We start from the raw sequence: 16,522 nt of genomic DNA, 5'->3' as shown, positions 1-16,522 counted from the left end.
TCATTACTTTACTTTTGTTTACTGCACTACTAATTTACTGTTTGTTTTTTTTTTCTCTCTTTTACTTCGCTAAGTGGTTTATTTTTTTGTGGTTTTTTGGTTTTGTTTTGTTTTCATCCTTTTTACGCAAAGGGCTCCTAATATTTTTTAACAATTTTGGGGAATATTTTTCTTTTATTACTTTTGTTTTGTCCTCCGTTGGATTTTTTTGTTTGTTTGGTTTTCCTTGCATACGGGCTTGGCTACTCACAACTACTTCATGGTGGAATGCACGCGCCCGTCCCGAAAGCCATCCACACATTCGTTCGCAATGTCCGGTGCGTGCGTGTCTGTCTCTGTGTGTGTGTGTGGTTTCCTGTGGTTGGCTTTCATTTCGGTGACGCTGGTTCATGTGTACAATATGTATGTGTGTGTGTGTGTGTTAATCCGTTCGGCTTTGTGGCCGTTGTTGTACAGTTCCAGTTCCATTGGTGGAGCATTGCAGGATCTTTGTATCGCAGCTAAACGGACCGGTTGCTTCCAATCTAAGTTCAGTTCCATCTGCCTGCAGTGTGAGAGAAAGTGAGATTCATCGCACGTGCTGCTGCTGGCTTTCGTCTCACACCGGTGTACGATCAGTTATTGCTCTGCTGTATTGTTCCTGCTCGAACGTTGTTGAGGTGTTGGGATGAGGTTTTGTTTAAGTTGGTATGGTTGTCTGCGTAGTGTAGCAGATGGCTTCCATCCCTTCGATGCATCCCTGCGCGGGAGTTGACGTCTGCAACCGGTTCATCCAACTGGTACGATCACTGCACATACATTTGGCCAGGTGGTCTGACTGCTCCACACTGTACACGCCGGATGTGTGTTGATGTGTTGTGACTGTGTTGATGTGACTGATGTCATCAAATATTACTGAATACTTGGTTGGTAGAGTACGCACGATACGTTGCACAATCACTGCAAGGAGCATTTGCCTTCGATTTGTGTCTTGATCTCGTTCACCTGCGTCTCTATGGAGTTTTTCAACTCTGGTCGGATGGAACGAGGCGATGGTGGATACGCCGCACGCGGTTAGTAGATGTTTGGTGAGTTAGTTGAACAAAGGTAACGCGGCGAAGCAGTGGTAGAGGTAGTAGAAGTAGTAGTAATGGATCGTGGTGGTAGTAGTAGTAGTAGTAGTGGTAGAAAATAGAGAAAAAAGAGAAGATAAAACATGTACTCATTAGCCAAATGGTTGCGCAGGTTCGCCTAGAAATACAATATAGCTGTAATTGGCATCCAGCCAGCTTCTTACAGCCATTGGGTGTGTAGAGTTTTTGTTTGTCTGTTTGTTCGGTTATATAGAGTTTGTCTGCACGTTTTGTTATGTAACACAAGCTGTTCAGATGCGATGAGCAGCAAAGGCTAGGGTATAATATATAAACATATTTATATTTTGCAGAGAATTCTTTAAAACAGAGAGACACATAAACAGCTAATGGAAAGGAGAGATAGTGATAGACAAGTGGAAGACAAGTCAGAGCAAGAGAGAGAGAAAGAAAGTTAATTGTCGGGAATAACAAAAAAACAACACATACACACACAGCGATAGTCACAGCCAACCATTAAGTGGTGTATTGTGTAAAAAAAAACTCACACACAAAACAATAAAGGAAACTTAATTTATTGTTTTTTTTTAACGGGCTTTCGTTGTAATTCCATGTAGTGTTCAGTGGACAGTATGTCTTGTTAAAAGGCAGAACAAACAAGGACAAATATAAGCAGGTGTTTCTGTGGCGCAAAACTGCCTAATAATCATTCTGCACTTTAAGGTAGCCCGAAAGTATGCAACTCGCATACCAAACCGCCCGTCGTTATGCAACTCGTACGGCAATGATTTCCTTTCAGCAGTTTATTAGATACATTCTAAGCAGGCGCATTTGTTTTAGCAGAAATATCGGTGTGTTTTGAGCAGTAGTAGCAACACTCCCGTTACCGTCAGTGTCGCGTGTAAAAGTGACCCATTTAAAACGATATTGGAGTGTCGTTTACTCTGTTTGTGTTAGATGCACAGAACGCCCCTTGAACTGTGTTCCCACCAGTGTTTGCGTTGTTGAGGTGTCCAAAACAGTGACCCAGTTGCCTACCACACACTCGTGCAATAGTGCACCATCGAAAGGTTGTGTTACATAGTCTCATGAAATAAACACATCTGTCAAACCGTGCGCTGTCCATACCGATGATGCCAACTTGAACATTGCCCGCTGCTTGATAGCGTGGTTTATATGGGGGGCGATTGTTTTTTGCCACCAATTTTGATCGGTTTGTTTTCCGCCATATGCACCCTTTGTTGCGAACCCGCACGGGATGGGACGCCCGTGACGCAGGAGTGCCTTTGCACTAGTTGGCGCACTTAATTATCAACCACGGAATCATTATGTCATTGATTAGCTAAGTGGTTGATGGTGAAGTACTTAACAACACACGTTTATGACGCGTTCGATAACGATTTTTGCTGTCGTATATCGTTTTATGGTGAAACATGCAGACTTGAGACCAACACGGGGTGATGTGGCACCATGGGCATGTGTATGTTGAGTAAGGTAGTTGTGGTGAATCGTTAAGTGTGATAGATAAACAGATAGACGGAGCGATAGACAGACACCAGGAAAAAGTTCAGTAGAACCAATGAAAGGATTAGTGATAGAAAGATGTAAAATAGGAAAAGGAATAGGTTGACACGTGCATCAAGATGGTATACGATAGAATGGGTATTTCATGATGGTAATGATGCACCGTTAGTATATCACCAGCACTCTGGCCAGCAAAAGATAGCTGAAGAAGGTAGAAAGATATTGAATGAACCACTTGCAAAGAAAGTGCCGCCTTGCAGTATGTTTCTTTATCTAAAATAAAATATTTACGTTGGAAAAGGATATAAATAAAATGAGATGCTCTGAAATGGGGATGGAATTGATTTTTGTTCTTTCTCTTAAGATTTCGCTCTCTTTCTTCCTCAATTTCTCTTTCTCTTTCTTTCGTAATGTTTTTTTTCTGTAATCTGAGAAATTTCTGTTTCGGTAAACCGATAAAATCAATATAAACTTTTCCCTTATTTTTGGCTATATTGAAGGAACAAATATCAAAAACAATACGGACAGTTTTCATACAAAAGGAAATATACTAAAAACAAGCGCGATGCAAACTGATAACGTAAAAATCTTTCGGGTGGCTGTTGAACAAAGAGGAAAATAACATAACAAACAACTGACAGCACTTTCTTTGTGGTACGAAAACCATCTTACCAGGAAGTGAACAGTGCTCGGAAGGTAAAAGATTGGATGAAAAAGAGAAGGATTGTATCGCTGTGTAGTTTGAAGTAACGAATATTAGTTTGGTTGTTTTCTTTATGTGGCTTAAGTAGAGTTCTGTTTACAATTACTGACCCGTGAGGAAATGGTAATTCGTTAAGAAATGTATTAAATAAAATCAGCGGCACGGTATGGATTAGCGAACTAAGAAGAATAAGTTAAGAAAAAGCCAAACAGACAAAAGAGTTAAGTAAAGCTAGTCAACAAACTATCGAAACACATACACAAAGAAACAATACAACAACGAATCGGATGTGTGTATGTGTAGGTATGTGTTTGTTTGTTGTAATTGAAAACGTAGAACAAAGTGGTTGAAAAACGAACATAGCTAGTTAGTAAATTCGATAAGTATATTTCACAATAAACAAGGGCGAAAAAACAGTGAAAAAGATGGACAAAAAGTTTAACAAAGTCGAAGAAAGGTACGTGAGAAACAGAGTTGCAAATATGTGAATAATCGTACCACAGCTAAACTGACGACTCATTTAGCTAGTTAAGATAGACAGACACGATAATTGAAGTTGGGGGAAAAAGAGCTATAACAATATATATATATATAAGTAAGGAGAGGATAAGAAGAGAGAGAGAGATAGAGAGAGAAAGTGCGATCAAGAGACGAAAGTATGAAGCGAGATACAAAAAAGAAGAAGAAAGAAAACAACAAACTAGGACAAAAAGGAAAAAAACCCAACTGGTAAAGAAAGCATACAGCACATCATCTGCTTCACCGCTAGGTGGCGCTTTATTCTAAGCAAATACTGTCACGGCTAGGAAACGGTACTCTCAACTTGTGATGGTCAAAACCATGAAACAGATTCGCTCAGACCGTAACAACATACACTTGAAAGAGAAAGAGAACCCTATCGATGTAAATTTTTGGGGAGGATCGCTGATCTCTTGAGCGTATTGATCGTAGTAGTTGGTAGTAGTAGTAGCAGTAGAAGTGACATTAGTGGCAATAACAGTAAAGAAAGTAACAACTGCAAGATGGTGATAGTAATGATTGTAATGGTGGCTGTATACGATAATAACTACGACATCATCAAATATGCCATTTGGACGCTCAAGAGATATGCTTTTGTAAGTAACGCTTTCTTCTAGCCTGAGAGGGTAAGAGGTTATTTGGTTTGAAAGTTTACGGTTAGTTATGGTAGATTAAAGTCAACACGTTGAAGGACTATACACAAATACAAACACACACACTGATATTTGTGAGTACGGCAAAACGTTCAAAACATGGGCACGATATTTATCCCGCGGTATCGTTTACGGGGTTAGAGAGAGAAATAGAAAGAGAGAGAGAGAGAGAGAGAGAGAGAGAGAAAAAGAGGGATGGTTGGGGCGAGATTTTGGGAAGAGGAAGAGAGGTGGGGAAGATCGTAACATAGGGCAGAAGGCAAGTAGAAGAGAAAAATTGGAACAACATCTCTTGGAGAGTTTTTGTTTGGTTTAGCAGAAAGTGTTACACTACACAATATCTTACTACTTACTTCGGTTACCGGTTGATGGTTCGCCATCTACAAGAAACGGGATCAAAATGGTTTTCTTTGGTGGGTAGTTCATTCGATGAGCGTTCGATGGCGATGTGGATATGTTTGGTGTGACTGAATCGTTGGAGTGTTTTGTGGGGAGCGGTAGGAAGCCCATGACAGGCAGATGGGGGCAGTGTGTATCAATCTATCCGGAGTGGTGGTATGAAGGTGAAGTGTGCACGTGTGGTATGGTCGGAGACTAAGGAAGCCTATGAGCGCTCCTACCGGTGCAAAATGGAAAGGATCAGTCGTACCGAGACGGCTACGGTTTGTGAGTGTGAGCAATACATAAAAAGAAGACATTACGCTAGGACAGGGACGTGAAAGATGTTCTAATTCCGTTTTGCTCTCTGTGTAGGACTCTGTATAGACACTGTACGGCAATACAGTTCTCCCATCTATTCAATCTTCAGGAAGTAGCGTTTCGTTCTTATCATAAGAAGGAATAAAGCTAACGGTTGCTTAGTGTAAGCTCGGAAGTATGTTACCTCATATTGTCAAGGGTCTTGGGTAGTATACTGCCATTTTCTGTAGAGTAGTGTGGAACTCCAAAAATGGAAAACCAATCATATAAACAACTTAAAGAAAAACACAAAATTCAAAACTAAACCATACTCAATAATGTATCACGCAAAACGTGAAGGTTTGCAGTAAATTTAGTCAGCTTGCACTCGTGTCACACCTTTACTAATAGACATTTAGAGCTTTTCGATCTAATCTACTGTATGCACACAAGAAATGTTTCGTATAAGCTTGCCGCTTATTGTAAATAACACCAAATGCATCCTCACAACATTCATACGGTGCTCAACATTAACATTTACTTAGACTAATGCCATATCGTTTGAGCCCGTGTTGTGGTGTGGCTAGTGAACACTACAATCTATAGTAGCGAATATTTTACGATCCGTAAAGTGATCTTTCCACTCGAGCTGTAAAACGGTGAATAATGTTTATTGTGTAATGAATGAAATTATAACATGGTAAAGAAAGAAAGAATGCGAATACCGAAAAAGAGGGAGTAAAACATTTAGAAAACAACGAACCACGTGGGTGTGTAGGCGGTTGCATACCATTCAGGCGTATAATTTGTGCCAGGGTCTAATCGCTGTTTGAGTTGTCTCCTAAAGCGGATCGTTTGTAATTTAATTCATTGTAAATATTCATTAATTTGATTAAAATCAAACTATATTTAAGCTTTACGTATTCACATGTTTCCCGTAGAAGTAAATTTAAATAAATTGATGACAGTTCTTACAATAACGTAAAAAAGATTGGGTAAACTTTTAAATTAATAATTATACATTTTTTGTGCATTGAAAATTGTATGTCCAAAAGATTCAAATCAAAATACACTAATGTTTCCTTATGCAAAGGTTTTAAGTTATTGAAGTTCGTTAAGATTAATTTTATTAATCAATATAATAACAAAATGATTTATTTTTAAAGCGCTACTGTTATTAAGTAAGTCACCGAATTAATTTATTTAATTATTTTAAATTAACTTAATTAAAGCTAATAAATCAGTTTATGTTGCGGCTCAAACAGTAATTCACCCTTGGTAAAGTTCACTCGCCGATATCTATGCGATCGAAATCACAATCACGTAGGGTGCGAGTTTCCTAAATGTTTTACGAAAAAAAGACGAAAAAGCAAAAAAAGAAAAGAAAAGAAAAGCAACAAACAAAACAAACGGCACCAACGTACCAGAACGAAATACATTTTTATTACATTACAACAAATATACATAATCCAACATAATAGGTAAAAGAAAATATTCGATTCAAAACGGCTGGAAGGCAATTCGCACTATTGTCGTTATTCGTTATCTGTTTGAGGTAAATCATTTGGGCTCATTTTCCGGGCTGTCATTTGTTGTTTTCCCACCGTGTATAATATGTCGTTTGCCGTCCCCGAAACAGCAACAGTGTAAAAAGCGTCCCATCGTGTGTATGTGTAACAGGGAGAAAGAGTTTGCTTGTTGCTGTTGTTCGTGGGGGGAAACATGGGAAAACACTACGTTTACAACGCTACAAAACCCCTACGCTCGATCAAATGCAAATGCCCGGTTTTAGTAAATGCACTGCGTATGGTTCGACTACGCTGGGTAACAGTGTTCCTAAGTGTTCGTCTTATTAGTGTTTTTTTTTCGCATCCCAGCCCATTTTGCGCCCGCCCTCTCTACTTCCAGCAGGCAAAGCGACCGAACAGGGTACGCGCACGACCACAATACTTACTCGTGAAGTCGTCTAGATCCTCCTGTTCCGCCTCGGCCGCAAGCTCCTCGGGCGTTTTCTTCTTCCGCATCAGCGGGTTCGGTTCCTCCTGGGGTGCCTGTTCAACGATTTCCTCCTTTTTCTTTATGTTATACTGGAACGAGAACGAAGGTGGTGCAAGAGGGTGTGTGGTTAGCGGTGGTGGTTTTTCGAGCGTGGAGTACGCGCCAGATTGGTCTATTAGGATGATTGCTGTAAATCATTGTGCATCACTAGTTTGCTTTTATGCTTTTTGGCCGATTACAAAAGACATAATGGTAACCGTCACAGCGACGGCCGCATTGAGGGGGAGGCGATCGTTCATTCTTTTCGAAAATTTCCATACACCCCTCCTCAAGTTTTTTTTTTGCTCCACCACATGAAGGTACTTAGCGTAAATAGATTTCTTTTGGGCTGCAAACATGCCCATACCCGTCATTACCATCATCATCATTACTGGCGTGTTACCCACGCGTTGCACAAATGTCGCCCGCAATCACCATTATTTTCTGCCATCGCCAAGCCCAAGGAATATGATCACTAACGTACATTCTGTCATCCTATTCGGTAAGATTCACACAGTTTTGCACGGACACTGCAAAACGTATTGCTGTCCCTTTCTTCGAAACATTTTCTTGTTTGGTTGAACTTTTTTTTAATGGTGACGTCGATTTACGCTCCTTGTGGCCAAACCGGAAGTGACCACAAACGTAAATTCCTAGGCAATTGCCAGGTGGAATTTAAGCAGAACGGAACGGTGAACGCAATATCTGCTGCCCAACGAACCGGCAATGATGTTGATTGGGAGAGAGAATCACCGCCAGCTGTTAGGCTCGCCCTGCCTCCTGAAGGTGTCGAAAAGCGATTAGACCACCGCCAACAGCGAGTTGGGCGGACGGCCTCAATGACGCGTTACGCAATCACGTGCCAGAAGCACTTTACTCGCCACATTAGCCGACGACGAGCGGGCTGTCTGAAACTATTGGGTCCGTCATTGACGCGAACGATAAATTGAACGATCTATTCCCTTTCTTCCCACATACACACACACACACACACATACATATACATTTACGGTATAAATCGACCGTCTAATTGTGTGATCCATTTTTGTGTCTGTGGGGGAATAAGTTTTTTCCTCAATAAAAAATAAAGCCAACATTGAGTGTTGACAGCGAGTGGGATTAGCGTTAATCGGAAAAGTTCGTCCCCCCGATTACGACATCAGTTGGTCGTTTGCCATTTTTGACATGGCGCGCGTGAGTAATGAGCAGGGATTAAACGTTGCTTATCTGTGGCGGTGCGGGCAAGCAACAGGGATTTATTTATTTGAATTCCATTTCCCCTCGTTATGTTCAAGGGTGAACATATTGCAATGGTTTGGCTTCTGGGAATGTCGAAAGAAAAAGCACATCGTCGGGCATTTTTTAATTAAAATTTGGTGCTACGGAGTTTGCTGATGCACTGACGATGGAAGCGAAATCAAATGCACCTGAGCTGTAATTGACTGCTTCACTGCAAACCAAACCGGGATTCGTAGCGTATTAACGTTTGAGCGTGGGAATTCCCGCGTAATCGCTCTTCATATTAATTTCAATCTGTGGAAGCTGCACACAGGCCCAGGGAAGCAGGTGGATCAGAACTCTCGATTGATATTTATATTCGTGTGTGCTATTTTTTCTTTTTCTGTACATACATCCCATTTGCACCAGGTAAAAACACGAGAAACAAAAACTCGTTTTGCTTGCAAAACAAAAAATGCAACAAATGGAAAGATTAATTTCACCAACCACTCTTACGATTAAAAATAAAACGAGCAGTTAAGTGAATGGATATACAGGCAAATGTTGGCTTTCACCGATATTGGAGTGGATATTCGTTATTCCTGTTCACCGCATCCCGACCTGCAACCTGTCACGAAAATGAACAATTTTCATTAAACATTTGCGCTCAACCTGCATCAGTGCCTTGAGGACGTGAAACCTTAAATTGCTGACGGTGCATCCGGGGGAATGCAACTACGTTAGAAAGGCAAATCAGTGTCTAGCATTGGTTCGCTTCGTTGCACAACCATGAATAAATGTGCTAGTCCTGCCGATAAGACACCCGAATAATCCATCTTGCTGGCCTCGTACGGCACGAGTGTACGCCGGCAGAGAGCACATAACATATTTCACCAAACTACGGGCAGTGTTGACGGGACCACTGATAAGCCCTTGCGCTGTGTGTTGTGACAAAATTGTTTCCTTTGTGTTGCCCTCCTGCCCGATCCCGACCCCCGGGGGATGGTTTTAATTACACATCCTTCATAATTAAATTAGACGCACGAGAGTGCTTGACACTGTCACGTATGCGTGCGGACGAAGACCGCCGGCACGATGGTACGCTCCGCGTGTGCCAGAGTGTTAGATAAGCAAAGGAACAGAAGCGGCCACATGGCTAAACGTGGCATCAGAGCGATCCCGAGCGCTCCCGTACGGGTTTCCCGGTTGCATCCGGTTGTTCGATGTTGTTCTTGATTGTGTCGGACAGCGCTAAGACAAACACGAGCTTCATGCACGGTAGCAGATTACGCTTCGGAAATGAGCGCTCGCCCGCCCGTTTGGCCGCTGTTTCGTGTAATTTGTAGCGCACAAAACGTTCTGCCGCGCAGCCTAATGAACATGTTAGCATCGTTAAGAGACGTATTAGATTGATTATGTAGTGTTGCAATTTATCTGGTGGTGAATGAAAATGGGGACATTTTATTGACTTTAGCATCGTATACCCTAATAATGGCTTCCAGATGAAGATATGCTATAATTACAGGCGACCTGCAAGACACACTGTTAAGATGGCTCACCGAGATCTCGAATATTTGCGCAACCCAGATGACATTTCGTATATACTCCTATGTTAAATAGTTGAATTTTAGGTGTGATTTTAAAAATCCACATTTCTCCGTTTGTTAAATAGAATGTATCGTAAGAACTACCCCTATATGTTAATTATTCTTAAAAGCACTGAAACTTTTAAATTGCTAACTAAATTCTTTTTAGACAATTTCCATAACTTTCTTTGGCAGCTTTCCGAACTTTATTTCAATATTCACCATAAAGCGAGAATTGACGACCCGTACCAGAATGTGCAAAATGGCAGATAGCAACTCACAGTCTAGCAGAATGTACCGCTCATCAAACACCGGTTTGAAGAGCTCGCAGGAGCGAGATTGTTAAAGCAGACATCCTTCAAGGTTGGAGGGCTTTCCTTCAATGGAACGGACAATGATGGTCCGATGGTGGTTTGATTGCAGAAATCATTAGCGAACAGACATGCCGTCTTCACGTCTCCGTCCGGACCTTTTAAGGAAGCCTCTCGACTGAAGAGCAGTAGATGTAAATACACTCATGCCTCGTACCCACTCGAGTGCAGCACCGCTCACAGTAGAGCTTACCGAAAGCCCGGTGCTCTCCATTTCAGCTTGATACATTATTCATCCTCGCCAGCCGGAACAGGGATTGCTCATGCAAATCCGAGAACGCTTGCCCTGGTGCGGGTACCATTCGCATGAAGCCAGTTAACCACACGTGACGGATAGTTTCAAGTGGACGGTGCAAGGTTTCTCGCCCCATACTAACACCGCTTCCGCGTGTAACATTGCTCGATTACACACCGAGTTCACCGGGTTCGATGGGTTCAGTGTGTGTTGTTTGAACACTTTTTAACCTGTCAACGGAAACCATAGTTTCCACAGACGCATGGAGTTGCGAACAAACATGGATCTGATAGCTAAACATTTGACTGCAATGGTGCCGATGGTTTAGCTTGCTTTGTCACACGCTTTTACACTAATAAAGCAGATGCATTTAATTGATTTGCATCAGTGCAATATTACTGCGTGGGTGTCACCTTCCTGTCAGAGGTATTGCTTTTAATTAACGTTAATGAATTGCCAGCATCCGCGTTGATTAATAGTGCCATTCGAACGTGTCGTTAAAAATAATGAGACATTCAGTGGTGAACACATTATAATTACTGTTTTTGTCTTATTCCCTTTTGTGTGGATTTCAGTTTTAAAATTAAAACAATACCATGAACCACAGGAAAAAAATATCTTTTATTAAAATTAAGGGAGTGAACTTCTTTGGGAGGTATTGGGAATAAAAAAGCTGTAAAAGCTTTCAAATAAATATTGTTACACGCGTGGAATACGTCCAAAGCTTTTATCGTGCGAAAAATGTATTTTTCAACTCTGTTTGGCTAACACCATTGGCCTGCAATGTAAACTTCCCCGTGAAAACAATGGAAACAAAGAAGGATACGGCAGCATTGTTCTACTTTTCAAACTAATCCCGTTGGCTGAGCTGCAACGATAATCCGGATTGGACTGGCGTTTTCAAATTTGTTTGCACCGTTTCAAGCCATTGTGCCGACGGGGATGCTTTTCCAGTTTTTCATAGCTGTTTACCTGTTATACAAGAGCGCAAATATACGGTAGATGTTACCACTGCACACTTTTACAGCACTTGAAAAATTAGATAAATCAATAAGAAAAGCTATTCAAGTGTATTTTTCCAGAAGGAATTTTGTACTCACACAATGCAATGTTGCCGTCACGCGTGCTTCCTTGTATGGTCATCATAAGGAAAATTATTTTGATAGCATACTTTCAGGCGTATTGCAAAGCATGACAGGTAAACATCCTTCTTATGACAGTGATTGTTGAATTTATATCGCCGGTCTTTAATATTTATCTTTCACCTTGCACCTAATCATAATCACCGAGACCATGTGAGCGGAAACCCGTTGCTAATCAAGAGTACCCACCTATATCAACCTTAAACAAACCAACATGGTGCTGGGAGAATATTTTATGACAGGCAGCATGTATCATGTCACGCCACAATTCATTGTTGCACGACCTTTTGATCCCACGCGCACCGAAAGTTGCCGCAAGTAATGTAATGAATAATGTCGGATAATAAGATTGACCGAAGCGTAAAGCATCACCACAGGAAGCAAAGTTTGGCGTATTACCGTGATGTGTTGTTTTATGTTGCTGATAAAACTCTTGCGTAATTGAGCTTTTAGCAGAAGTACGAAGATAGAAGATAGGGAGGAGTGGGTACGGGGAGTGACGTGTAGAGGCAAGGTAGATGAGATTAGGCCTATTATTTCTTGCGCATCCCATCAATATAGCTCATCAGCATAAAATTTATCTTCCGTTGAGAAACAATACGCAGGATCAAATTTCTTCGTTGAGAAACACCAAGCGTCTCCATCATAAAATCACATGATTGTATAAGCAACTAGGCGTCTCCATTATGTGGAGTGAAAACGACCATGCGTCTCCATGAGTACATTTAGCGTTTTTATACTTTATTTTTGCACTACAATCTTAAACGCCTTTAAACTATAAAAAAAAATGTTTTTAAAAAACGAAGAAAGTGTCAAGGGATCAACAAAAAAAAACAAATGACAAAAACACACAAGCTATAAAACAAAAACACACGCACAGAGAATCGTTTGTACACAGATCCACGAAGCTTGTTGTTGTCGAGGCACCTACCGGAATCAATCTGACTCCGTTAGGGAGTCTCTCGTATGAAAGGACTCCCTACTAGAGTCAATTTAATTCCACGCGTAGGCATACACCGAAACCGAAACGAGCGGAGCGTTCACCATCCGCATCGCCCTGTGGACGAGAGAACAGTTTCCTTTATACACCAGAAGCCACACTGATTACACTGTTGCGGTCGGTTTCGAGAGCTGGGCTTCAGCGCGTTATACTTTCACTTTAAACTTTCACTTTTCGTTATTCACAGAAAGGAAACAAAAAATTTAAAGCTAACGAAAGTCAAGGGAAAGGTAAAGGAATCCAAACAATCGCACAAAAATATGCAGGATCGAATGGTAAACCTTTGCAAAAAAGCAAAAAAGAAAAGTGTAAAACTTAACTCACGGTTTTACTGGTGAAAAACAAGTGAAAAAAGAATGAAAAGGAGCATATATTTTTGTTTTATAAAAGCAAACGAAGAAACAGCGATCCGAAACAAGAATCCCAACAAGAACAAAAAATCCACGCCACTTTAATGGTGGGTACGGGCAAGGCGTACGTTGATGAAAATAGACAGCACGAAACGGGGCTATCCTTTATTACTTGGCTTTCCCTGTGATACAGCTGCACCCAGCACGCCAGTGTTACGCCAACGCGCCAGCAGCCAACCAACGAGCAAGGTTTTTTCCCGACCAAGGTAAGTAAAATTAATGTACTTCGACATGCGAATGGCCTGCGAACGTGGTAAAATATGGCAAAGTTAACCTTAAACGATCCCAATGGGATGAGCGGACATGGCGCGAACCAACCACGAAGGGGTTTTTTTGTTGTTCCTTCACGAGGACCGTGCAAGACCGTGAGAAATCTTGGCAAACCGTACAGTGTGTGTATCAGTTGGTTAAAAGAACTTTAAACCAGATCATTTTCCGGACGATATTGTTGATAGTGAGTTTCAGGTAGAAAGCAACATAACAGATTGTACCGAGTATCTTCGCTCTGTGGCTTGAAACTTAATGCGAATAGCAACAATAGCAATGGTAACATAGAATATTTTCAAAGTAATAAGCGTACGGTTAGGATAAAGCTGGACAAATAAAAACGGCGAACAGCACTGTCTCATTATCAGTCAAATCAGCACGAAATGCCTTTTTTCCGATGGAGCAGGAAAAATGTTCACCGCCACAAAACAACAATGTAAATTATGGTCAGCCCTGTATCGCTATGCACAGCAAACGGGTAAAGTTTTATAATTTACATTGCCCTTTATGGGTAGCGCCCTTTTACGGTTATTGCTGCGTTATTATCACGACATAAAAGATTCGTTCGCTGCACAGCGAGCACATATTTCTACCAAAAATTATTTGTTCTCACAACCGTGCGCCGGTGCCGTCTCGCTGTCTTTCTTTGCCTGGGACAGAACTACATATTTAAAACCAACCGCGGTGTGCTGCAAGTCACACCAAATATTCTCCAAAGTGTATGGGAAAGGTGTAATGCTGTAGAATAATTTATCACCATCTTGCGTTATGAACCGGGCGCGCCTACATTGAGACTTTACGCTGTCGATTCGCGATACCAAACAAGCCAGAGCCAAGGGCTGAGCAGCTCGGTACCACCACCGGGCTAGGATCCGAATAGCTGAGGATCTGATTTTCCTTCCAACCTTTGGTGAGACAAATGGCATTAGCTTGGTGTAGGTCTCTCCTCCCACATGGCCCAGCGGTGCGAATATGATAAGGCAAAAGGCCCACGCCGATACCGAACTGCGCTTGATTGCGATAAATTATTCAACGATCCGTGGCGATTTTAGGTGGCACGGTCGGAAAGTGCACGTTTGCCGGTGGCGAGGTGTCGGTTGTAAATAACGAATCGAGCCATCCAACGTTCGGGAAAATGCCGGTCGGGGTTCGAGAAACTGCTTGGGCCCAGAATGGGAAATGAGGTTTATTTTTGTTGTGCCGTCTAATAATTTCGCACGCAAAATACGACCGAAAATGTGGGAGACAGTGTGTGTGTTGTAACGGTTTTGTCGGTATGATCTTTTTGTGTTTTGTCGTGGTAACCTCTATCAATCATGGTTTCGAAGCAAGCGGTAAGAACAACGGTTCCCACAAACGATTCCATCCATTGCCGGTTGGCTACAACGTGCAGTTCTGCTTTATTTAGGCTTCATTTTGTACTTTACTGTCCTTGGTTACGGGTTTTTTCCTGCAAAATGGAAAAATTGATTTCTTTGATTAAACTCGTGCCCCACCACGGTGTTTGGCTTCGTCCGACAACACCCCCGGGTAGCATTATCAGCGTACCGTTCGGCCATTAATTCTAATTTTCATACGAAAACCGTTTACAAAATCCACCGCTCTAAACACCGCCACCGGGAATGGGAATTTCCTCAACCAGGGAAAACAAACATTCCCGATTTTATTCTTCTCAGCGTCCTTATTATGTGTGCCGCGTTCAGTCATTAATCACAACCATCTCGTCTTGACCGGTCGTGGCAAAAAGTTGTGCCCGCAAGGCAAAAGCAAATAGTACAACCGGGAAACAATCGCCATCGAAATAGGGCCGACAACACCACAACAAAATGGAAGCTTTTGCTGGGGCTAGCGGTACAAAGCAGACGATAGAACGGCGGCTTTATTAGGGCAGTCGGGAAAATACATTCAAGCTGCGGCATGTTCTGCATCTTACGTTTGCACGATGCGACATAAACTTTCAATTGAGCTATCAAAACCATTTATCTAACTTTTATATCCTATGCTGCGTAAGAGTTTGTTGATGATCAAACGAGAGTTGCCGTAGTAATGAACGAAATTCCTCTTGGGACTCTTAATTCGGCTCAACTTTTTAGAAAGTTGATGCAAATAGCACCGTACATTAGCTCCGGTGGATTCATCATCTAAATTTCTAGGTCTTTTGTCACATTTTTGACTTATATTTTTTTCTATTTAAATACTCTATACTGTTTCACTTATTCCACTTATTATTCCAGCTTATTGCCAGAAGTCTTTGGAAAAAACTAAAGTCATTCAACGAATGGTAAATCATTGAAGATTTATCATTCTTCTTACTGCAGGTCCGGAGTTATTTATTCGGTTCTACGATTCATTTGCATTTGAATCACCCCTGTCAAACTCAACCTAAAACAATATTTTGATTGACATGGTACGAATAACAAATAGCTGTGCTTGAACAAACGCTTTAAGAAAGATTGCCTTGTGTTTTATTCAATGTTAACACACAAAAAATTGAAACTAATATTAAGCATCCCGGCTCCAGCGCGATGCTTTCGATAATTTTTACGCTCGATTGGCAATAAAATTCCATCCGATCTTGTTCGCAGCAAGCGACAGAATGCTGTGGTGTGTTCTTTCGAGTGCAAAGAAAAACAAACCCCCCCAAAAGAGTACAAAACTCTGCCGGTCCGTGGAAATATTCTTTGGTGCGCATCTTCCGGCCCATTCAGTTGTGCCCTTCGCACACAGAAAGGAAGTTAAATTATTCTCATTTTAACGCCATCATCAAAATGCCGGCGTCATGTTCGATTACATCTGATTATCCGCTTCAATTTGCACTTTCATCTGCAGACGCTGGTTCAGTAACGTTCAGATGGTGGATTAAGCGCAAAGTTTACGTTGGAAAATTTATTGATTTGAGAAAAGACTTTTGTTAAAATGTTGCTTTACGCATGACGTAACCGATTGTTGCAAGTTTCTTTAAAGTTAAAAGCAAGTTGTAATATTGTTATATAAATATGTAGAACAAACGTCCAGTGAACCAATAAACCGAACATTGATGAACATTGAACGTTACAAATTTAAAATGAACTTTAACCTTCCAAACCCGTCACACTGTGTGTTTGAGTTT

At 41.4% G+C, this 16,522-nt stretch overlaps 1 protein-coding gene across 8 annotated transcripts in view; it reads right to left on the bottom strand.

The window, feature by feature from the left end:
- Positions 1–849: 849 nt before the first annotated feature.
- Positions 850–16,522, bottom strand: part of LOC128709335 (complexin) — a 97,455-nt gene continuing 81,782 nt past the window's right edge. For all 8 annotated transcript variants that reach the window (XM_053804326.1, XM_053804327.1, XM_053804329.1 and 5 more), the window contains 2 exons: positions 7,102–7,234; positions 850–1,010 (listed from right to left, as the gene is read on the bottom strand). In XM_053804326.1, the coding sequence (XP_053660301.1) occupies positions 937–1,010; positions 7,102–7,234 (207 nt within the window). In that variant the 3' untranslated portion in view covers positions 850–936. The remainder of the gene's footprint in view (positions 1,011–7,101; positions 7,235–16,522) is intronic.

This window comes from Anopheles marshallii, chromosome 2, assembly GCF_943734725.1.
Source record: "Anopheles marshallii chromosome 2, idAnoMarsDA_429_01, whole genome shotgun sequence".
Taxonomy (NCBI): Eukaryota; Metazoa; Arthropoda; class Insecta; order Diptera; family Culicidae; genus Anopheles; species Anopheles marshallii.
The sequence above is the reverse complement of the archived record's forward strand: the minus strand, read 5'-3'. Positions and strand labels throughout refer to the sequence as shown.